General features: G+C 48.3%; 1 protein-coding gene across 3 annotated transcripts in view; it reads right to left on the bottom strand.

The window, feature by feature from the left end:
- Nucleotides 1–7343: 7343 nt before the first annotated feature.
- The window catches only part of LOC146207148 (sodium- and chloride-dependent GABA transporter 1-like), an 86925-nt gene continuing 68966 nt past the window's right edge, over nucleotides 7344–25302 (bottom strand). For 2 of the 3 annotated variants that reach the window (XM_084603008.1, XM_084603015.1), the window contains exons 13-15: nucleotides 12861–12961; nucleotides 9780–9950; nucleotides 7344–8165 (exon numbers count right to left, since the gene is read on the bottom strand). In XM_084603008.1, the coding sequence (XP_084459134.1) occupies nucleotides 8079–8165; nucleotides 9780–9950; nucleotides 12861–12961 (359 nt within the window). In that variant the 3' untranslated portion in view covers nucleotides 7344–8078. The remainder of the gene's footprint in view (nucleotides 8166–9779; nucleotides 9951–12860; nucleotides 12962–25302) is intronic. The other variant, XM_084603019.1, reaches the window with a different exon arrangement.

Here is a 25302-nt window from a genome sequence, read left to right as displayed (position 1 = left end):
ACTTGTGACTGGGGAGATGTTGGGTTCGCCACCTATGAGCTTAATAGTAGCACCCTCTACTGAGGCGCAGCCAGGGAGGGTTGTAATAAATCAGTTTGTGTTCGGTTTTGGAGCGGCGTGGTTGCCTGGTTCTCTCTTTTGGCCTCCTGGCACGACAGCACGGGAACGCCCACGCAACACTGAGTAGGGCTCTCTTAGGCCTACGCGCCGGGGTGTCGCCGTTTGACGTATTGGTCATGTCGTAGTCATATGAGTCATGTCTAGTCATTGTAACCATTTTAAGCTTTACTTGTTTCCGGTCAGTTGTGGCCATTCAAGTCGTCGTTTGTCATATTGGCCCTTTCGTAGTCATGATGTGTCATGACTAATCATTGTAGTCATTACCATTCATAGCTGAGCATTTTACTCATTTCCGATCAGTTGCAGTCATTTCAAGTCGTTTTACACATTGGTCATTTCGTAGTCATGCCTAGTCATTTTATTCATTTCCAATCAGTTCCGATCATTTGAAGTCGCCGTTTGACATATTCGTTGTTTCGTAGTCATGAGTCATACCCACTAACTGTAGTCATTACCACTCATAGCTAAGCATTTGCTACTCGTTTCTAATCAGCTGTGGTGATTACAAGTCGTCGTTTGACATACTGGTCATTTTGTAGTCGTTAGCAGCTATGATGAGTCATGCCTAGTAATTGTAGTCAATCATTACCTCTCATCGCTACGCATTTTACTCATTTCCAATCAGTTGAGGTCATTAAAAGTAGTTTGAAAAGTAGCTTTACAAGTTATTATTAATCATCATTAGCATTAGCCATTGACACTATCGATGTCTATTTCTAACGTTTATTCATTACCTATCATCATCAATCGTTTTCATTCTTAATCTCCCTCCTCACATGTCCGCTATCTGCGAGCGATACATTAGCGCACAGATTTTGGTTTGGTAAAACTTTATTTCCCACAGTAGGGGTCCTGGAGGACACTCGGCTAGGCGCCAGGTGTAGAGGGCAGCTCCCACGTCGGCACAGAGAGCCCGAAGCCCTCCGCCGCCGCGCGGGCCTCCTGGACAGCCCGAAGCTGATCATGTAGTGAAGCACTTTTTAAAACTTTGTCCGAACGTTCCTTGTTCTTGGCGTAGGCGTCGCTCGATGCACAACCACACAGCATATGGTTTAAGTCTACACGGTCACTGCACCGTTCACACATATGTTGTCCGTCGTAGTCTGGGTCGATGTGCTTCATGCGCCAGGGGTTGGGGTATGAGTTCGTTTGGAACAAGCGTAACGTGACTGATTGGCTGCGGGTTAATTTCTTATCCGGGAGGGGAAATGCTCGTCTGCCTAGATAAAAGTGCTTAGTGAGCTCGTTGTACGTGAATAATTGATCTCTGTACTCGATATGTGGAGTAGCAGGGGAAACCGGAGGGACGCGGTCGATGAGTCCTCGCGCCGCCTCGTGTGCGATCTCATTGAGATTCCGCAGGCCGCCCCCTAAGCTGCCCATGTGTGCCGGGAACCATACGATGGAGTGATCGGTGATGTTACTTCCGCCTAAGATCCGTAGCGTCGTCTTGTCTATCCCGCCCTTGGCGAAAGCTCGAGTGGCTGCTCTAGAGTCGCTGTATACAGTTGTGAAGTCCGAGTCTTTTAGAGCTAGTGCTATCGCTGCTTGTTCAGCTACCTCTGGCTTCTTGGTGTAAAGTTTGAGTGAGTTGCGCGTACGCCCGTGTCCGTCGACTACTGCTACCGAGTAGGCATGCTTTCCCGGTATGTACGCTGCATCCACGAAAGCTGTCTGGTCGGGGAACTGTGCCGCGTCCGCAGCGAGGGCTTCGGCGCGGGCGAGCCTTCTTCCTTGATTGTGGATCGGGTGTACGTTTCTTGGGAAGGGGGACACTGATTGCTTCTCGCACGACTTTAGGTAACTGCAGGACGTTGTCTTTTTCTACTATGGTGTTCAGGCCGAGCTTAACGAGAATCTCTCTGCCCGCTTTGGTGCTTGATAGGCGTACAATCTGTGCCGTGTGCTGTGCCTCGATGATTTCGGCAAGGGTATTGTGCATTCCTAGCTGTAAGAGTAGTTCAGTGGAGGCATTATCGGGGAGCCCTAACGCTGTCTTGAAAGCTCGGCCTATGTGTACTTCAAGCCTTCTCTGGTGTTCCTTTTTCCAGTTGAGCATTGCAGCCACGTATGTGATGTGACAGAGTACAAAAGCATGGACCATTTGAATAGCGTTGTCCTCGCTCAGTCCCCTGTGCCTATTCATGATGCGCCGAAACATCCGGATCGCGTTTGCAATCTTGATCGTGATGCTGTCAAGCATCGCCCAGTTGGACCCGTTGCTTTGGATGATTAGTCTTAGAATTCGTATTTTATCGACCGTGGGTATGCGATTTCCATCCCTGTTGTGTAACTCTATGCATGGTGTGTGGTGTCGGCGCCAGTCGTTGGACGGGCGCCCTGGTCTTGGGGGGTGGTAGATGAGTAGCTCGGATTTTCTAGAAGAGCAGCGAAGTCCCATTGGGGCAAGATGGGCCTCGGTAACCGTGATGGCTTCTTGCATGCGCGCTTCCAATTCCACATCGCTGCCACCGGTGCTCCAGCACACATTTTCGCTAAACGAACTAGCCTAGAAAGGCTTTCGCCTTAAACATTTTCGCAGACTCGTGCAGGTTGCTGCAGCCGAAGGAGCTGTAGACCGGCATTCTGCCGCTAAGTACTTCTTAGCAGAAAAAAAAAAAAAAACTCGAGGTACAAAACTCAGACGCGAAATACAGCAATCTCAGCATACGCACTGCGGTGAAAGGCGTCCACGCTGACTGTTCAGAAGCTAGATGGCGAAAGCGGGCCACGGCGCACCACGTGACCCATATGCTGACCAGTCGGTCGCGCAGCGGCTTGGGGAAAAGAATCGCGGTACTCTGAAAATTATCGAGCGACTCTATGAACTATGAGCGTTTATGTCCCCTACTATAATTATAGTACGGGACATGAACGCTCACATGGAAGCTATGGATGGATACACAGACTCGACAGGTACCATGCTGCTGGATCTGTGTGAACTTAGTTGTCTGTAACAGTACTGAGAAGTGTGACGGGATCATAACGTGGGAGGTAGGGAGTTTGCGCTCGACAATAGATTATGCGATAATGTCACGATAGGCTAGGGGTCATGAATATAGATGAACATGGCTCCAGGAGTCGAGGCAGTCATTACAAACATATCAAGCTGAGTTTTTGAATAAAAACTAGTGCAGCAACGGGGAGTGATGACCAGCAAGATGGGATCTTTTATTCGGAACTGCAAATGGAAACAGTAAGCAACCAAACTGAAGCAGTAATCTCTGAGGATAATAAAGCAGAGTGGACATACACATCGTTAATGGGACTGTTTGAGCTAGAGTTGGCTAAGGTGCGAGTCAGGAAAAAAAGGACAAGATGTAAACCGAAGAACTGGTGGGATGGGGAGGTTAAGAAGGCCATAGCATGTCAGCGAAGGTCGCAGGAACGTGTGTGTATATTGTTAAGTCGTGGAGAATGCCGTCCGTCGGCGCTGCGGGGCCGGACATGGTAAAACACGGAGCGATGTGCGGATCGTTATCGCGCTCTGAAACGATAAATCGCTTTGTATAAGCAACATAAAGTGAAACAGCAGGTTCTCCGAGACCAGCGTAAACAAACTAAAATACAATTTATTATCGCCGTCGCGGCGCCAAGAACGCCAAGCAGGCTTTGTTGAAGCATACTGTTTTGCGCGAACTTAATTTTTTTTTCGGCGCTATCATTAAGCGAAGGAAAACTAAAGCACTGGTCTCGCCCATTTTCAGCGTGAAAAAGACATGGCTTACTATATAATCGCTATCACCGCGCGGTTGTGTATATTGTAATTTTCCTTGTTTCATGGTATCGCCTGATGTTTCATCTCCGTACGCCTTGTGCCGCCAATTTACCAGAACCTCGCTCATTAACTGCCGTCAAAAATTGAAATGACATCAACACCGTACATTGATGGTTGACACGCAATGTCCAGAAGTCGCCAGCTGCGAACACACAATAAATATGGTTGGTTGGTTTAGTTTATGAGGGTTAACATCCCGAAGCGAATCATACTATGAAACACAGTTGTGGAGAGCTCCGAAAATTTCCACCACCTTGGCTTCATTATCGTGCCACTAGAAATAAATAACTAATAAATCTGTGCATAAAGCTTTATGTATGTTTACATTAGCAATAAAAGTAAAAAAGGAAGAGGTGCGGTCATCGATCCGCACACGAACACGCGCCCATACGCATGCATGCACGAGTATAATGTGTGATATCGCACAACTGAATATCGATGTATCTGCTGCCAGCTGGCTAGATATTTTGTGAGGGTAGCTTTTGCAAAATTCCGCAAGTAAAGCGGAACACATGTTGTGATCAGGCGCACCATGATCACGTTGAGTATTTCCTACGCTTCTTTCGCGGCTAAACGAAAATAATTTGAAACCAATCAACCAGCGTATCTAGCACAAGAGGGTGTTCCTTGAGGCACGAATTTTCGCCGGCCGGTTTTGTGAAGCCACACTGATCACCAGTGCAGATCACTTTTTTTCGTTCAGGCACGGAGAACACACCTTTCCTAACTCAGGCCTGGTGCCGCACCCAAAAGCACAACATAATCTTTCACGTGTACACTGCAAGAAACAATAGAAAAAAAGAGGAACTCCAGCACAAGACACGTATTCCGCGCACGCACTTGGAAGGGATATGGCGACGCGAGGTCACGTGACGCGCATCAGCCAGTAGGCAAGCCGGCGGCGCGCGGAAAGCGAATGCGGTACTCTGAAATTTTCCAGTGATTCTACTCCGCGGTAGGGTGCTTCGATGCGCGCCCACTCTCCGGAGTGCGGGCGCGCATCGAGGCACCCTACTCCGCGGAGCAAATGAGTGCCATCTAACGTTAGGCCTTGGGTTTGAGTTATGTGTCCCGTGCGCATGCGCGGCCAGAATAAAGCTGTTGCTGCTCGGGGGTTCTCGGCCTCAGTGCTTGCGCTTCATGCCGCCAGGTAGGCGTTTAATGACATGTAACTGCGCTGGAAAACCAACGCGTTTGGCGCGAATCACGAAGCAGCTAGGCAAGTGCAATGTGATATCGGGTGATCGCTCGGTTTAAAAGCAATTGCAAGTGATCGAGGATGATCGCGCGTTTCGAACAGGCACCAGTCTAAGAATGTGGCAATTGGGCCTAGTTGGTTGCTGTTTTCGTCCTGTCCGTTCAGGTTACGACCACGTATCATGTGTTGCAGGCGTATCGTTTGATGGCGTGTTTTTGCGACGGGTTATCAGCTATAATGGACACGACATTTGGCATCCGTACAGACCTAGGAACTTCCTTCACGCGAAAGCACAGGGCTGGCAAGTGGCGTGTATGCAGAAATGTGCGTTAATCCGCTATCACTCGCGCTTGCTTGTCTCGTTACACTCGAGAGAAACGGCGGAATCGCAACACAGCCTCACAAGTGCAGGCTCTAGCGGCGCAAAAGGCAAGGCTGGACAGGCATCTTTCTGATTTGCCGTGCCGGGACGCATAGCTCAAACCTAACGTTAGATGTCGCGGACTTGCTCCGCAGAGCATCGACAAGGCTGCTTACCACTGTACACAGTTTCACCAAGCGGTTTTCTTTTGTATAAACCCTATGTTCAGGCTGTCTATTGTTGCAGCGGACGCAGAATTTAAACGTATATGTTAAACGGAGTCGCTCGCGTGGAAAATAAAGAAAATTGATGTCTCGTATCGCACTGACAGCGGCGACGTCTTGTGACTGACTGCACAATCTGTCGAACGGTGGTAGTTTTCAAATTACTAGTGTATCATGCAGTGTGCGTCTGGAGTGTATTTAGAAGTAAAGTGCGCAAACATACCCTTCGAAGGAAAAGAACATTACCTTAAAAGGGTGTGAAAACACTATAATGTGGATTTAATATATTCCTCGGTGTGATAATATTACCCTTCCAAACGAAGCATATATGTGAACGTAAAAGTGCAAAATTACGTCCATTCATAAGGGGAAAAGATGCACTTACGGAGTGCTGTAGCAAGCTCATTACGCTGGCTTAAATGCAGGCCCTTTGAGGGTAAGTTTATTTCCTAGGATTAAGCATAAGCTTTTTAAAGCTGGGGGCAAACATGCACCAGAGTTTAGAGCATATTTTTGCTCTCATTACCTAATCATAGTCTTCCTGAGAAAGGGCAACGTTACTCCCCAGAAGCATATACTTGCATTTTATTATATGGCATAACGTTAGCCTGATTACAGCCTATACTTTACACCACACGCACTTAAACCCCCGTCGAGGGTGTAACTTTGCACCCGAAGGGGCTCCCCACTGCGTCAGTGGACTTACCGCCCTTAAAGGGTAAGATCACACTTTTTTTTCTTACAGTGAGGGGTGACAGAAGGGGTGCTGACACATGTGTCATGTGTCGTGCTGTCTTCTCTTCCGTGTTTGTTATTTCGCGCTCGTTTAGCATGAATACTAACCAACTCGCCCAAGTTCTTACGTCAGCGCAATTTATTTCTTCTACAACGTGCTCGCCTCTATTTAATTAAAAACTGCTTTACCCTGAGTTTGGCGCATGGTGGTCTTAGTTGCTCATGCACCATGAAAACCAACACAACACAACACGTTATTTTTGCTCGCGTGGCAGGACACTTTTTGTTCGAGACCTGTCTGGCAAGCTTTCCCTTCAATTTCGGTAGGTTACCATTATCAACCGAAGTGTTTCAAATACAAGCCCTTTATTTATCGAATACAAAAAAAAGAAATAGGTATATTTGGCAAAAACTACTGTTAATTTACATTTAAAAGTAAACAAGACAAAATAACTAATGACGCAAGAATTATGGAATGATTAAACTACATCCGTATTGTTACCATTTCAGCATGTTTTATTATATAACCCAGTCGAAAACGCTACAGGAAATTTTCTGCGGTCGCAACAGAATTTGTGCGTGATTTTTGGCTGTAAATGTTTTGTAACAACAAGAACTTCTACGTGTAGTTGCATCAGCATTTTGTGCAGTTACAACACAAAATACTGCACAAATAAAAATATTACTCCATAACTAAAGAAAAGTCTGACATTGCCACAGAACTACACAACATTTTGTAGCATTTTTACATGACTGTCTAGTTTTCTGTCGACTAGGAAGAGCCAGTTATTAAAAAGGAAGAGCAAAAGTTACAACTGTTAGTACTGAAAGATGTTCATGCATACATCGTTGGGTATGCACTAATTGATAAATGATTCAAGAGTGGGGAAGGCAGTGCACACAGTGGGCAGTGCGTCTGTTCATAGCTTGAAGACAAAAAAAAAAAGTTCACTCCCTTTCGCTCAGTCTGCCAACAAGCAGGAGCAAAAAGGATGCATTAGTTTACCTTAGGAGCACGGCGTGATAGCTGTAAAGGGTCGACCTATTGGGTGTCCCTGGTACGCCCTTTTGCAAACATCAACAAGCATGTTGCCAACACATGCCTCGGTGGCTTAGGGGTAGGTTGTCTGGATCACGACCCAATGGCCAAAAGTACAGTTCCTAGATTTGAACACTTGACCATAAAGTTTTGTATTTTAAACGACGTCACTGCATGAAACGATATGACTACGTCACGACCGCTATCGACGAATTAGAATTTTTCGGTCAACATCGACAACGAATGCCGGGCTTTCAGTGAAAAGGTACCCACATAACGTTGTACTGCACTACCTTTGCTCAGTGCGCGCTAGGTGGCACCACATGGTATTTGTGACGGCGATTTGAAGTCGCAGCGTCATGCGGTTGTAAGTAGTGCGACGTCATCGCTCGCGTCAACGATTTGTGACCACTGCTTCACTACATGACGCTTTGATGTCACGCCAGATAGTCACAGGTGGCCTAATGTGGTATACATATTGTTTCCTTCACTCAATATTGCGATTTCGTGGCATGCCGGTTTTGTTATAGTCGACTGTGGTTATCGCTGTAAAACGGAAGGGTCTGAATCGGAGGGCAATGGATGACTGGTGTCGATGGTCACGAGCTCCACCTTGTGGCATTCTATGTTTCAAGAGCCGTGTTGCTGAAAACGCATCCCTCTTTCCCTTGGCACGCGACCATCTGCGGAGACACGCCCGCTCGGATCCTCTGGAAAGGACAGAAGGCAACGTTTCAACAGGGTGAGCTAGTCTTGCGGACTGTTGCTCTTTGCGACCGTTTATGAATTGAAAACAGTACAGGCACCAAAGGTTTGGGCTTGCGTTTTGTTCCTTTGGTTTACGGGGTTTAACGTTCTAAAACGACTCAGGCTATGAGAGACTCTGTGGGGGAGGTCTCCGGAAATTTCGACCACCTGAGGTTCTTTATCCTGCACTGACATCGCACACCACACTGGCGTCTTGGTTTTCGCCTCCATCGAGAAGGAATCCCTGCAGCGGCGGTCGCTTTGTAATGATGCCTAATATATTGCTGTACACGCAACACTACGGGGTATCTGCATATAACTGCTAATTAACATATTTCTTTTCTCACCTGATACGATTTAGGTTTCAGCAGTCGAGCGATGGCTGCGATGCCAAAATGAAGCCTATGTTGCGTGAGGGATAAAAAAAAGCAGCGATATAATAGTTTTGTCATTTTTAATTCACTACAAGGTTAAAATCAAAGACACACACACAAGCGCTGACTAGTAACTGATTCTATTGCATTGTCAGCGCTCGTGCGTGTCTCCCTTACTTCGTCCAGTTTTTTTTTTTTTTTTCCCTGCTTTTTTCAAGCTGATCTGTAACCAACTTACCCAGCAACACACCATGACGTTAAAAGCCTCCCTCAAGAATAGAACTCACAGCAAGTACAGAAGCAGTGATTATATTCCTGTCTTTTTTAAAACCTTTCACATGACCTACACTATGACGTCACAGCCGTCGTTCGGCTGTTGAAACCCAAATTGAAGCAGGTGAGAAAAGAAATTCGATAAATTTTATAGCGCTCATAGGCGATCAACATGTGCTCACCCCTATGTTGTAATGTTTTTCGCATCATTATCCAGAAGGAAGTGCAACCGAAATTTGGTGTCTACACTGCTTTATTATACCAGAATTTAAAAAAAAAGCGGTCAGCTATTCGGTGATTTCTCTTTAAAACATATTTGCGTTTTTTTTTCGTATTCGTTGTGTTCCCATGCTGTTTCATTTGGAAAAAAAAAAGAAAATTTGTTTGGCTGGATGAGCGTACACGACTAAAAAAGCAAGAGGCCTGTTCGAATAGTTTTTGTTGTTACTAGCGAAAACAAGGCAACAATCTCAATTTGACATTATTTGCTTTGCTGTGATGTCGAGCTGGCACGTTTGTTACCATTTTCATACTTGGAATACACGAAGAAGTCCAAGGACCTTCTGTCGAACACTGGCTAGCACGATGGCTAGAAGATATCTTGTGGAGCGCCTTCCAGCTCAGCATGGATAACATGTCGCTCAGGTGACCACATGGCGTAGGGATCTCCCAGTAGTCTAACCGCACTGTGCACACTTGGAGACAGCAACTAGCCATGTGGCTAATGTAATTTGGTAGACCATAACTGCCATTGCAGGTGAATGGGCTCTTACTTTTCGCAGCCATCGTAGCATAATTTCATGCATGCTCGCACTTCCGTCGGCCACCCGAATTTCCCTGATATCCTGATTCCGGCATCCATTAGTAACGACCATTTTTTTCATCCGCTTTGCTGGGATAAGCGATAGTCGATCGAGTAATGTGCTTTACCTGGCGCAGAGTTCCGGGCGTGGTGAGGAGGAAGTAGACCACGTAAGCTGGAATCATGACCATGGAGGCGAGTGCCATGAGCCAGCCCAGCATCTCACCCCACCACGGGTACGCATACGCCTTGGCGTAAACGAGCGGCTGGTATTTGATCACAGAGAACAGGAATATGGCCTGCGTGAAAAAGAAAAAAATAGTCTGCTATCGCCACTTGCAAGAGCCTGGTTTTCCGTCAGTGATAACAGCGAATGCCACCGTGATCAAGCAACATTCAAAACTACAAATGCATCCACCGCGCACCGAAGCAAACACGCAGACGACGCGAAGATCCATCTCCACGACGCTTTGCGCATGCGCCACTATGGGCCAACAAGCGGCTCGATGCATTTCGCCTCCGCTCCCAGAGGTGGCTATGGTTATTCGAGAATGTGACAGCGGACCGAGGCGTGTTGACCGGGGACACCAGGACAAAGGCGCACGGATCCTTATCTTCCCGACATGGAGAGGAGCGTCTTGTACAAGTTGATTGAAGTCAAGCGCTTTTGTCGGCAATCGAAACGGGCGTCCTTTGATCTCCGGCAGCTCTCTTTTGAACAATGGACCAAAGCGGCGGGGCGAACCTCGTCGTAATCGTTGTTGTCGTCGTGTCTGCGTTGGGATAATTTGGTCACAGAATAAAACTCCGGTGAAACTTAACAAACTGATTTAATGGCTACATGGAAGAAACTTTACAGAAATTCAAACTGACGACCGTTTCGTTCGGCGTCTTGCAAGCAACTGTTTTAGAGGACGGTTGGCCGTGTTTCTCTCTCCGGGCCTTCCCTTGTTTCTCTCTTTCTTTAGAGGGGCCCCCCGCTTGCGTGGGCCCTTGGAGCCTGGCAGTCGCGGCGCTCGTTCGGCGGTGTCGGCAACAGAGGAATCCTCCTCGGTGCCAGCTCGCTGCCCCCTTGTAGGCTCAAATGTCAGGGCAGGCGGGCGTCCGTGTCTGGTTAGGCCGCGCCCGGCATGCATGCGGTTCAGTCCATCGCTGTGACCGCTAGAATTCCAAGAACCTCTTCTGCCGACATGTGGTGCAGGCCGGCAGTAGCAAGCAGCAGTCGTGCCAGAAACACCAGCCACTGAAGAGTACCTCGGCGCGCACACATACGCACACGCCCGCGAGTGGCAGCTCAGCCGGCGATCAGGGGGACGAAACCGCCGTGGCCTTTCTTCGTTTTTGTCCCCGACAAACCTGGAGTCGCGGCACGCCGTCGTGTTGTGATCGAGATAGCTTCCTTAGCCGTTCTTAAGTTGACTCAAAGATGCTGCTTGTGTCAACACGTGATCATTAAGGCGCTTGGATCAGGGTTCTCCCGAGCTCCAGTTACGGCGGGGGTGCCCCATCGCCTGGCCGGCGCCGTTGCAGCAAGACTACGTTTTGTGGCTGGATCAACAATGTACCGGATCGGCGAAACGGAGCAGCTGCACTCGTCGTATTGTGACTCCACTACGGAAGTTAGCTTCTTTAGTTGTTCTCAGGGAGGCGGCGGTGAAATTAAAGGAGCTGCTGCACGCGCCGCTACGGCTTCGACCAGGCTTTGTGCTGCTGAGGATGCGTGTACCTTTGCCTGGCCGGCGCCATTGAAGATGGCTGAAACCAGATTGGACATCGCCGCTTCATAGAGAACAACAGGGACGGCCTGGTTGTTCTGCAGAGGTATACAGTATTCCCTGTACAAGTGCGAGGAGGTGTGTGTATATGTGCGCGTTTGTGCGTGAGGTGCTGGTAGAACAGTTGGGCGGAGCCAAAGAAGCCATGGGTGGAGCCAAAAGAAGCGGCTCAGCGCCCATTGGACATTTGGGAAGCTGCGGGTTCCACAGTTGGACTGAAAAGTGATTTAAGCAGTCTACGAGGACTGCTTGTGTGAATCGCTTGAGCTGACAGTTTATTAAGAGCTATCTCGCTCCCTTTGACGTGCCTGCACGATTGCATTGTTGTAAATATGTAAAATAAGTCTTCAGTTTACTTTTCTCCCAACAACTCCTGCCGTCGTCTGCCTTCCTCAACCTTGCGGTGAAATCCCCGGTCCTCCAATCATATCAGTGGCGATGTCAACGCGCCGCTTCGGTGCGGCCTTCCAGCGCGGCGTTTCGGCTCGGTGTCCCGGCTCAGAGTTGCCGGGACGTCGTACCCTCCAAGCCCTAATCGGGCCTTTGCCGCAGGATGCCCTCGCTTTGTCGACATGACACCAGTAGCCAGGAATCCGACACTGACCCTGGATGCCCCATCAAACTCCTCCGCTAATGGCGGGGGCCTACCATTCCCAGCCCTGTAGGATCAGGAGCAGTCACCCCCTCTCCGTGATGTCAGTGCACGTTTAGATCCACAGGTGGTCGAAATCAAATGCTTCCGAATGGGCGAGTGGGACCCAACATGCCGCCGATGTCTCTACCCTGGAAGCGGAGGCGAAAGGCGTCGCATCCTAGCGCTGCAGCTTCGTGGAGCGCAACCAGCCTTGTACGGTCTGTTTCGTGGTCATCGTTTCTGTCCTGTCCTTGCTTTTGCCGTTTCAGATTCTTCGCAAATAGGTCTTCGCGTATCCTCCTTTACAGCCTTCTGTGCCTGTCCTCTGAAATGGCTTATTTTTCCGTCTCCTCAACATTCATTATTTTATGATAATTTATTTGTATTTATTTTTGCACTCAATGCTAAGCGCTGTTGCAGAATTTAACGGCGAGAATAAGTTACTATCCAGAAATGGAATGATTCGAGTTGGCACCACGGACAGAACTTCGCACTCTTATGAGATTAAAAAAAAGAAGAAAAAAAAAAGAACACTTGTCCAACCGTTCTCTAGGTATGCATTTTGTTCACAAGAAAAAGAATCTGAGCAGCTTGTAAGTTTGTATTTTAAGGTTTTCGGGAGAATGCAACTAATTTTGACGAAAAGCTAGTTATACTGTTGCGTAGATACACGTCGTCCCTTCACAATACTTACACTTGTGAACTTTGCTAAATAACTAGCTATAATGAACAGGGGTTCAATGCATCTTTGCACTTTGCTGGAGATTCGATTCTGGTGATTGTGATTACTGGTGACGTACCACACATATAGCCGGTACAAGAACTGACCAGCACAATCGCAGCAGGCATACTGGCCGGTAGCCTATCATCCGTTTGATGTTATCGGATATGGTGGCCGTCCCTGAAAATAAAACCGTATTATATGGATTAATTCTTAAAGTATCATCATACACTGATTTAGTGTTCAGATAAACTTCCTTTAAACCTCGTTTCTTTTAATTAGGCAGGCCTTAATTGGTTGCAAACTCCACCTAGCGTGTATGTTCATGTTTTTAAACGTGTTGACATTGACTGGTAAGTTGGAACTCGTACTTAAAAGCTTTGATTTGTAATATGCCATTAATAAAATGTGACATAAACTGCAATTACATTCGCTGTGGTGACGTAGTCGCTGAGGTGATGAGCTGCCAAACAGAAAGTTGAGGGATTGTGCCCCCCTCGGTGGCGGCGAAATACGAATATGACAGTGCGCATCAATAAAGTGAAAATCCTTCCGGAGCTCTCCTCCATGCAAGATCCTCCTTAATGTGGATCACAAACAACGACCTATTCTTCTGGCAGCCATAAATGTTCATCTGGTAACCTCCCTCTAGTGTGGAAGACTGCGCCCATGAGGGGGAACCCCCCCCCCCCCCCCCCCCTCGCAGCATCACAGCTCCTATCGTCCTGTGTCGTCAACGCCGGCGGCTGGGAAAACACTTGAGACAATGGTGCTTTGCAGCTTGGAATGGATCGCATCTGCTCGACACGCTTTTCTTGCAGAGCGGCTTCCGAAGATGTTTCCATTCTCGAAGACATTCTAGAAGAATCGCTTCGCTGGCTTGGTGTTTGTGACAAACTCTCGGAGCTTCCAGGTTTAGCTCAGCTCTTTCCAAAGCTCACCAAGACCTGTATTTACGGTCGTTCCCTCCTTTCCTTTTTAATCCCGCATTTGCTAGACTTCCAAAACGATTTCCGTCATCGAAGCAGCAAATAAAATTGGCCACCTGTGCGGACGATACTGCCGTTGCAGCCTTGCAGACTCAGGCCTTAATCTCTACGGTCCTGTCATTCGAAGCGAGGCAGCCATTAACGCTGTCGACGCATTTATGACAGCAATCGGCCTCTGTATACATTTCATCGGAAAAAACTGCCGTTATGGCTTTTCACTCCCGTATTGCCTCACGCTCACCTTTTCCGCCTCTAACAATGAGAGATATAAACCAAATATCTTGGTCTCATCATCGATAACAATCTTGAGGGGTGTAGGTAAAAATGCCCCTGGGAGAAGTGGCCCCTAAGGAAGCCGTCGCTAAGAAGAAACGTCCCCAAGGCGAACATTGTCCCTAAGAATGAATCCATCAGGAATTCACATAAATTGCACATTTTATTGTATCCTTGACTTTGACAACAGATGCTACCATCATTTTGGTCCTAGTCCTCTAGCGCCTGACATGTTTACAGCCACTGCAGAAGGTCACCGTGAAAAGGTATGATGAAAGAGCCCGCTACAGCATGCAATCTAGCTTTAGCTTCGTCCAGTACGCGGTCCTGAGCCCCGCAGCTCATAAGTAATCATTGAGACCGGCCTAATCAGTTGGTCAATATTAGGCACCGAAAAAGAAACAACAGCTCGGCGCGTGTTAGTCTTGGGGAACCGTCCAATGTACAAAGCGTCACTAGAGGAGAGGTGGTGAAGGATGACAGTTTCTGGCCCTACGGGGCTGGGACGGTAAGTCAACGCCGCTTGCGGTGGGGGCTAGCCAGCCACCGAATTTTATCTGCTGTAGGCCGTCACTGCACCTGCCACTGCTTCGCTGGTGGACGACGGCTGTTGTTGCGGCGCGCGTCTTTCTCTCCATCTTCTTTTTCCTTTCTCTATTTTCTCTTCTGTCTGCACGAGGCAGCGGAGGTGGCTCAGCTACAGAGCCAGTAGCAGGCCCGTGCATTTTCCTTTCCTTCTTCCTACAGCCACAACAACAACAACAACAACAGCCACAACAACAACAACAACAACAACAACAACAACAACAACAACAACAACAACAACAACAACAACAACAACAACAACAACAACAACAACAACAACAACAACAACAACAACAACAACAACAACAGAGCGTCACTAGAATAGTGGCAATGAGAGGCCTCCCGGGTAAACTTAACCAAATCAAGGGGCTAAATTTTAGCATGTATGCGGACGATATTAACCTCTGGATTAACCATGGGAGCGATGCGAGTACGGAGGAACGCCTGCAAGCAGCGACCGACATCATTGTCGATTACGCGGCTAAAAGGGGAATTTCGTGCTCCCCGCATAAATCTGAGTTGTTTGTTTATAACCCAAAGTACCTCCGCTGCAAGAATAGCGGGGAGTTTCATATTCAGGTGGAGGGCAAACCGGTGCCAAAAGTAGATCAGATCAGGATTTTGGGGATGGTCATTCAATCCCACGGCCATGACGGAGAGGTCCTGAAAAAATTAGAAAGTTACGTGATGCAAACCGTCGGGCTCTTGAGGAGGGTCGCCACTAAAGGAAGAGGCCTCAAGGAGAGAAATTTACTAAAACTAATCCAGGCATACATAATAAGCAGAATCAGTTACGCCACGCCCTACCTGGACATCAAGGCCGGCGAAAAAGAGAAGTTAGACTGCCTGATTCGAAGATGCGTTAAGAAGGCGCTAGGATTGTCCATGGGTACCTCGAGCGAACGACTGCTCGAACTCGGGGTGCATAACACGTGGGCAGAATTGGCGGAGGCAGTGCGAGTCTCCCAATTAGAGAGTCTAAGCACGACCGAGACGGGCAGGGTAATCCTTGAAAAAGTAGGCCTCAACCCAGACAGGGGAGTTCAAAAAAAAAGTCACAATTAATAGTGAAATCAGGAATGCCTTGGTAGTCCCCCCCTTCCCTAGGAATATGTATCCAGAATTTAATGTCGAAAGAAGGGCCAAACGAGCCGAAGCTCTTGAGCGACGGTTCAAGAACATGGGTGCAAAGGAAGTAGTCTATGTTGATGCGGCAAGCGGCAGAACCGGTGCGGCGGTAGCTTCGGTAGTCGATGGCCGAGGGGCACCGGTATCCGCGGCCGCCATCAGAGGCCGCAACATAGAGACTGCGGAGGAAGTTGCGATAGCGCTAGCTTGCGTAGGAACAGAAGCCAAGTTCATAATTGGCGACAGCAAAACTGCCATTCAAAATTTTGGGAAGGGGAGGATATCGCCGGAGGCGGCCAAAATCCTCACCCAAAAAGCGATAAATAGGAAAATTCAGTTAATTTGGACACCCGCTCACGCTGCCGTCCCTGGTAACGAGGCGGCTCACGAGCTAGCCCGAGCTCTCTACTTCCGGGTAGCCGTCGAGCCCCCCGAACACTGGGCATACGACCAGCGTCTGCAAAATTACGGGGAAATCATCGACCATTATAAACTGGGACGTAGACTGGTACCCCTGCCAGATGTTATACTAAATAATAGAGAAGCTGTCGCGTGGAGGCGGCTACAAACTAATACGTTCATGAACCCGGTCTGGGCGTTTCACGCGCTACCAGACTTTAGGGGACAATGATTTCTGCAAACACTGTGGGGCGAGAGGGACCCTCGACCACATAATTTGGGAGTGCCCACAATCTCCAGGGGTAGGGCAAAATATTACAAGTAGAGAAGCCTGGGATACCCTGCTGCGAAGCACGGACCCTGCGATCCAGCACCGCACCGTCCATCTGGCGGAAGAGGCCGCAACAAGCCAAGGGCTACCTGCCAGCCTCTAATCCGCGGGCGCACGACTCCCCGTTTCCGATGGAATTAAAAGTTGTACAACCAACCAATCGCAGACCTTTCGGTGACGAAGTTCAACTCTTCTTGAGGCGACGGAGTAGAATTTTTGCTACACATCCAGTGGCGACAGAGATGCTAAAGGGAAGGCAGGCTAAGCCTTAATCTGTCAGTGTTCATGGTCACCGTAAAGCATCGCTCCGGGCATCCGTCTACCGAAGACGGATGGTAGACGATGGTCAGCGCACTCCTTCCCTCGCGAACAAAACGAAACGAGGCACTGTCACTCTGTTACCACTTTCACTGTTTTTTCGTTACGAATGCCTTGCATCACTTCAATGCTCGGTAAATTTCAAGCCAACAGGTGGAAGCACTGTATGAACAACATCCTTGCAGATCGCCACGGGGAAACGCAGTCTACACCTCCACGACTGCATTAAAAAGCAGAATAATATACGGCGTCATCAAAAATACCAGTAATGTCCATGCAGGCTAAAACAAAATATATGTAGTCTACCGAGTCTCGACACGATGGGCAGGCATGCGTGAAGACAGTCTTCTGCGCCTCGTTTAGTCGTTCGTGATTAGTCACATCGCCTACGTTGCGGCCTACCTGAACTGGCAGGCCACTGACCGGGCAAAGATAAACACGCTGATCAGACGGGTTTACAAGACGGCGCTGGGATTAATGGGGACCAGGAGTACGGCTCGGCTCCTGCAGCTCGGCGTCCATAACACCTTAGAAGAAATAGCCGAGGCGCAGCTCACTGCGTAAATGGAGCGCCTCTCTACCACCAAGACAGGCCGCAGTATACTGACGTCCCTGGGTTACAATCCCCGAGCTCCCAGTCGGCAATCGTGCGAGATCAGCAATGAGGCGTGGGCCCACATCCACGTGGACCCCATCCCGAAAAACATGCACCCCGAGTACAACCAAGAACGGCGGCAGGCGCGGGCCAAAGCCCTCGTCGAGCAACGCGCCCAGGACCCGCACGCCCGGTTCGTGGACGCTGCGGAATACAAAGGAGAAGGACTCGTGGCAGTGGCCGTTGCGGCGACTACCGGCATCAAGACAACGGCAGCGAGCGTGCGGTGCACGGACGCCACAGACGCCGAGGAGGTTGCCATCGCTCTGGCGATCTCGGAGGCCGAGTGTCGCACCGTGCTTAGCGACTCGAGGAACGCTGAGCGCAACGTGAGCGCGCCGGTGGCCGCCATCATCAGTAAGCTCCAGCTTCAAGACCGCGGCAACACTATCCGCATCAAGTGGTTCCCGGCGCACGCGGAAGATTGTGCATCCTCACCGAATCGCAATGAGACGGCCCATTCGGCGGCGCGAGCGCTTACCTTCCGCGCCCCCCAGAGGGACCGTTCCGAATGGTGGTTCGAAACAAAAGACCGAATGACCAGTTACGAGGAAGTGACTAAATTTTACCGCCTAGCTCGACGGACAATGCCGCCGCCTCACCCGGCGCTTAGTCGGGAGGAGGCGGTCATCCTAAGGCAAATGCAAACCGGGTCACTCCTAGCCCCGGCAGTGCTACACGTCCTCCATCCAGACATCTACACGAGTGGTGTGTATAGAACAGAAGCTTGGGCATGTTGGTAATCCATTGTGTAGAACAGCGCGAAAAAAAAAAACGACAGGGACGAAGGAAGACAAGACGAGCGTTGACTTCCAACTGACAAGTTTATTGCATGCCTGCATCCATATATATGAACACGTTCACACAATAAAAGAAACAAGAACAACTAAACAAACACCGGAAAGTGTAAGAATGCAATCGAACCATGTGTCATCCAGAATTTCACAATGCATCATTTTCTCGTGTTTATAAATCTTACTTCACGTTCCGATAAAGCTATAGACGGGCTGCTGATACAAGTTTCCTTTATTCTGTTGATTTCTTTTGCTTCTAAAATCTCCCGAACTGTCTGGTCATTATGCCGATTGATTATTTTTGCTTCCTCTAGAAATGGCTGGCAAGCGTCGCTTTTACAGTCCCTGCAGTGTATGCCCATAGTTTCTTTTACCGTGCCAAAAACATTATTGTGATGCTCCATTAGTCTTTCGTTAATACAACGCCCCGTCTGTCCGATATAATGTTTTCCACAAGACAGAGAAACAGAGTAAACAGTACCCCCTTCTGGCAAACCGCATAAGGGTCTTTGTGTTTTATGGTACAGCCCTGACCTATGCCTCTCGTACCATTAACTTTTTGCACATTTTCCCTAATTTACCTGGAGCCGAAAGGACAACTTTCACACCTGCCCGATTTCCTATACGTTTTGGTCTATGCGAGAGGTTATGAATATACGGAATGACCGCTATCTTTTCTTTCGTCCGCTGGTTCGTGGATAAGCTCTCCAGGCTCTCCGGATAAGACGGGCAGGTGTGAAAGTTGTCCTTTCGGGTCCCGATAAATTAGGGAAAATGTGCAAAAAAGTTAATGGTACGAGAGGCATAGGTCGGGGCTGTACCATAAAACACAAAGACCCTTATGCGCTTTGCCAGAAGGGGGTTGTTTACTCTGTTCCACTGTCTTGTGGAAAAAATTATATCGGACAGACGGGGCGTTGTATTAACGAAAGACTAATGGAGCATCACAATAATGTTTTTGGCACGGTAAAAGAAACTATGGGCATACACTGCAGGGACTGTAAAAGCGACGCTTGCCAGCCATTTCTAGAGGAAGCAAAAATAATCAATCGGCATAATGACCAGACAGTTCGGGAGATTTTAGAAGCAAAAGAAATCAACAGAATAAAGGAAACTTGTATCAGCAGCCCGTCTATAACTTTATCGGAACGTGAAGTAGGATTATGAACACGAGAAAATGATGCGTTGTGAAATTCTGGATGACACATGGTTCGATTGCATTCTTACACTTTCCGGTGTTTGTTTAGTTGTTCTTGTTTCTTTTATTGTGTGAACGTGTTCATATATATGGATGCAGGCAAGCAATAAACTTGTCAGTTGAAAGTCAGCGCTCATCTTGTTGTCTTCCTTCGTCCTTGTTTTTTTTCGCGCTGTTCTACACAGCGTGTGTAGTGTATGTCAAGTGGGTTCGGCGGACCAATGGCACATCATGTGGGACTGTGCCAGGTTCCCGGCCGAAGCTGCATCCAAGACATACCCGCCGGAACTTCGCTGTGCAGAATACAGACAAGGACATGCAACTATGGGCCGTCCAGCAGGCCCGGGATGCGCTCGAAAAGCACAAGCCTCACAACCCACCACAAACGGGCCAAATGAGGTAGTGCAGAGTAGGGCTTAACCCCGGGTAGACGCTTGGCCAGCGTCACGATGCTTTAACCCGTCGTTTGCCTGCTCCCTAATAAAGTTATACATACATACATGTAGTCTAGAACTAGCGAAAATCGGTGACACTAAATTCTCTCCTGATAAGCCGTGATGAGGCGAACACCTAAAGTTGCAGTACATTTGCACCCGTTCGAGGTCATTTTTTTCTAATAAGCAAATAGGGACCTTTTTTTCCGGGGATATTTTTACCGGCACCTATCTTGAAGACTCGTCATCAACGCCGTATGTGCGGAAAACTAACGCGTGGCCCCCTGCGCCACCCGCCTACTCGCAAGAGACGAAGGGTCAACACCCTCTCTCCCACTCAGACTTTATGACGGGATTGCGGCTTGCATTTCATATTGATTTCCTTTTGTGCACATCCGCCCAACCAATGAAAAAAAAATAAAGACATGGACCACGGCGAATCTGTTCGACGTTGTGCGGGCCTGTTCGCAAATCAGGCTAACCTATACGCCGAGTTCCAAAGTTGGCCAGTTTCCCTCCGAGCCGAACGGACTGCGCAGATCGAGCGAATGCTCCGAGCCGCTGACACAGACGCTTTTCTAGCACGACTCCGCTCCTCGGCCCATTCGCAAATGCAGAGCGCGAATTTGCACTTTTTTTTTGCGGTGACCAGCCCGCGCCTCACCACATTTGTGTACCCGGTGTGCAGACAAAGTTGCGTACACTCCACGGCGCCATTCCGCATGAAGTGGCACAACGCCGGTAGGGCCCTTTCCTCGGATGGCTGTGTGCTACAAAACTGCACCTGCGGCCGCTTCCTGGACTTGTGCATTGACCACCAGAGCGGCATCGCGCACTAGTCATCCACAACTGGCCTTCATCTAGGCGCGGACATTAATATTTAGTGTCCACACCTTCGCTACGCGCAGCGCTGGCACAGCTTCAACGCTCTGACCGAGCCGCCCCCTGCGTTAAGTGCCTCCCGCACAAGATGTACAGTGCTTGTGACATTGTAGTGCTGTGACTTCTATCACACGTGAGTGTCTCAGCTGACAGCCTTGCTACATGAGGTGGTACACAGCGACAATGGTAATCAACGCGGTGACAGCATTTATGTGGCTCGAAACACCATTCGGCACACCACCGAGCAATACCTCAACGATCTGTCTGCTTCCAAAATTTTATTCGTTCAGCTAGGACACTTCTGCGCATTAGAATTGGGTGCGTATGGACAGATGAGCTCCGCCAGCGCATCTGCAGTCTAGGCGACCGATTGTGCAGTGACTGCGCTAGAAGCCGTCCATCACCTTTTGTCTCGCGTTTGCTGATGCGCGTGAAAAGCTTCCAGCATCGTACGCGGAACTTCCATGTACCACTGCAGGGAAGTTCACTTTTCCTAGTGGCACCGCTAACAAAACGCGGAGCACATTGCGGGCACTCGTGCAATACTTGAATTTCATCATCATCATCATCATCATCATCATCATCATCATCATCATCATCATCATCATCATCGTCGTCGTCGTCGTCATCATCATCACCACCACCACCATCATCATCGTCATCATCATCATCAGCCTGACTATACCCATTGCAGGACGAAGGCCTCTTCCATATTTCTCCAATTAACCCGGTTCTGTGCTAGCTGCATCCACTTGATCCCTGCGAACTTCTTGACCTCATCCGCCCACCTAATTTTCTGCCGCCCCCTGCTACGCTTTCCTTCCCTTGGAATCCAGTTTGTTACCCTAAGCGACCATCGGTTATCCTCTCTTCGCACTACATGTCCTGCCCATGCCCATTTCTTCCTAATTTCCACTAGAATGTCAGTAAATTGAGTTATTTCTCTGACCCACTCTACACGCTTCCTATCTCTTAATAGTTACCCCTACCATTTTTCGTTCTATAGCCCTCTGTGCTGTACTCACCTTAAGTAGAACCTTCTTGGTTAGCCTCCACGTTTCAGCCCCATAGGTGAATACAGGTAAGATGCAGCTGTTGTATACTTTCCTCTTGAGCGATACCGGTAAGCTGTTAGTCATAATCTGCGAGTGCTTGCCAAATGCGCTCTATCCCAATCTTATTCCTTGGATTTAAAGGACAGTAATTTAATCATGTGCAGTGCCAGTGGCAATTTTGAGCCGCAGTAATCACAACTTTAAAAAATTACGCCGCTAACATATCTGCGCGCCTGCCTTCTATGGTCGTTCTCTCATTCTTTTATGTCCATCTCATTTTGCGCTTCCCCCATCACTCTCCGCACAGCTCCTCTTATCATATCCTCCCATCTCCCAGGCGTGGTCCAGTTGTAGTGTTGTCCATGAACTATAGGAGGCAGTAACCGGACCACGTCACACCCATATCTATTCAACCACTCAAATACTAACCATATATGTTGTTCCGAGTAAATTATTACCTCTCTCTCTCTCTCTCCTCTGCGGGGCTCTTTCATTCTACCTCTTTCTCTCTCTCCTTCTTTGTAGTGGTCAACAAGAATCGATCTTATGCCCGCAGTCGGTCGTTGACGCAGCACCATATCTAGCAGATGTAACTACACTTTGCAACAGAACAGAGGAATTTTGTACATGACGTTCATAGCGCACTGCGAAATTCGTTTTTTACCGTTCTTTTGACAGCCCCGTTTTTTATCTTCGCAACTAATGCGACGGCTCAGCTGATCTAGTTTCTTGGGGGTTCAAAAACACTACCGGCACGACAAACCAATTAGCCACCTTTTTCAGGTTGTGGGGTACCTTGTGCAGGTAGGGGGCCACTTCTGGCTTTTGCTGACCACGCAAGGCCTTCGCAGCAATGGTGCGCTTACCAGGATTCATTTTCTTCAGGAGCGTTTCCGCCATCACGACTGACCCAGGGAAGCCAGCTTAAAACAGCCCCAATCGATTCTCATAACTTGCTTGCGTCTCATGGAACCACGATTTCCTTAGCGCTAAATCCAAGAAAAGAGTTTCAATGCCTCGCTTTATTATTTTGGAATGAGGAGTCATACAGAAAGAGCTCTTTTTGGGCTCGGGGAGAATGCGCCCCGCAAATGTGCGCAATAAGCCTCAAATCTAAAAGCTAAAGGATTTCTTCCTCTGGAAGTTGTTCAAGTAAAACTGAGCCCATTGCAACGAAGCTTAACATCACCGAGAACACATTATAGTGTCCCGGAAGCATGCAAAAGATCTCTAGAATAAGTAGCGCACGAATTTTGTTGACCCCTACATTGCTTGTACCAATTGTGAGCCCCGTTTCCGCTGCGTATCAATCCTTCTGCCCGTGCAACCCTGGAAGATTTTTTATCAAGAAAGGGGTACAGAGCTGCGTTAGTGACGCATTATATTGTACAATTAATTAATTAAGAAAAAATTAAGAAGAAGAAATGGACATGAGCAGGGCATGTAGTGCGAAGAGAGGATAACCGATGGTCGCTTAGGGTAACAAACTGGATTCCAAGGGAAGGAAAGCGTAGCAGGGGGCGGCAGAAAGTTAGGTGGGCGGATGAGGTTAAGAAGTTCGCAGGGGTGAAGTCGATGCAGCTAGCACAGAACCGGGTTAAGTGGAGAAATATGGGAGAGGCCTTCGCCCTGCAGTGGGTATAGTCAGGCTGATGATGATGATTATATTGTACAATGCCTAGATGAATTTACTATCGCGTCTACTGTGATCCCCTACAGCGCATCCAAGTTCCTTGTTAGGTTGCGTTGGCGCCAGGCCTGTTGCAGATTTATATGCCCCGTTCTCCCTTCAATAAATTGGTTGTCAATAGCGCCCATGTTCGTCTTGTCTTTCTGTCGTCCTGCATTTTTACGCAGAAAATATGCTTCTGAGGTCTGAGCACCAACTAGCTCAACATTTAACCATTTTAAATCTGAGAGAAGGCATGACTGAATGCGTCATGTTTCTTTTGATATCTAGTCTCATGGGTGTGCGAAGAAAGTGTGCGTCCACGCAAGGTGTCTTCCACAGCTAATGTTTGAGTTAATAAATATATTAGAAAAGAATGATTGGATTTGATAGGGGAAGAAATAAACCTAGAAGCCAAGTTTGATGACTGTAGTATAATCTGTCAATTAATTACAGCCACAAATGTCAAATTTGCGTCGAAATAGAGCCGGACGTCGTTATAGTCAATGAACGTGAGAACAGCTCGTACGTCGAAATAGTACAACAAAAAAAACAACAACGTCAAAGTTTAGTTAGAAATGCAAGACTGTGTCGAATTAGATTGCGAATGTGTAATTAAACGTAAGTATGATACCGAAGGTCCGCGAAGGATCTATAATTTGGATCGAGAGAAAGAAAAACAGGAAACGTAATGATGACGTCACATCCGGCGGAAGGACGTCGAGGCAATGTGAGATCTCATAAAATGATTAATAAATGCCCGATTTGTGCCGAATTAGATAGTTGAATAGAGAACATTTAATTAAGCGTAATTGATACTTAAGATCACTGAATAACCTATAACTGGGGTCAAATTGCGTCAAAAACGAAGAATTGATTGATTGATTAAAACTTTAATTTCCACCGATTTAGGAGGCCCCCTACTCCCCGCTCCTGGCACGCAGGCCTGAGGAACGGGGGCTGGAACCTCCGCGACTAAGGACTGGCGAATATACATTGGTTATTCGCGGCCTCAGCCGCCAGCGGACGGCTTTTTGCTGGTCAGCGGGGACGTCGCTTCGTAGCAGGGTTACCCAGACTTCTCTACTTTTAATGTTGTCCCTAGCGCCCGGAGACTTAGGGCATTCCCAAAGTATATGGTCGAGGGTCCCCCTCGCTTCGCAGGCTTTACATATATCATTTTTTTTTTCTCATCTATCTGGGTGTGAAACAACCAGACGGGTCTGAGAAATTTCCGGCTTGTAATCGCCGCCAGGCTATGGCCTCTTTATTATTTAAGCTAGGATCCGGTGGCGGCATCAGACGTCTTCCTAATCTATAATTTTCTATTATTTCTTTATAAGTTTGCAAACGTTCGTCCATCGCCTGGCAGTCGGGCGGCTCCGCGTTTGCCCGGAAGTAGAGATCTCGGGCTAAATCATGGGCCGCCTCGTTGCCGGGGACGGACGTGTGTGCTGGGACCCAAATTAGGGTGATTTTGCGATCGATTTTAGCTACAGCTGTTAGAATTCGGGCTACTTCTTGCGAGACCCTGCCTTTTCCGATATTCCAGAGAGCAGTTTTACTGTCGCTAAAGATCAATCTAGCCTTCGTTCCGACGCAAGCGAGCGCTATTGCGAGCTCTTCAGCTGTGTCTATGTTTCTGCTTCGGATGGTGGCGGAGAACGACTGGTGCGCCACTACCATCGACCAGCGGGGACCGCCGCCCCTGATCGGCCGCTTTCAGCGTCTACGTAGGCAACTTCTTTTACTCTGAAATCTTTTGCTCTTTTAACCAGTGCTTCTGCTCTCTTCTCTCGTCTCTCCTTGTG

Source organism: Amblyomma maculatum, chromosome 1 (assembly GCF_055883805.1).
Source record: "Amblyomma maculatum isolate TAMU_Amacu chromosome 1, ASM5588380v1, whole genome shotgun sequence".
NCBI classification, from domain to species: Eukaryota; Metazoa; Arthropoda; class Arachnida; order Ixodida; family Ixodidae; genus Amblyomma; species Amblyomma maculatum.
The sequence above is the reverse complement of the archived record's forward strand: the minus strand, read 5'-3'. Positions and strand labels throughout refer to the sequence as shown.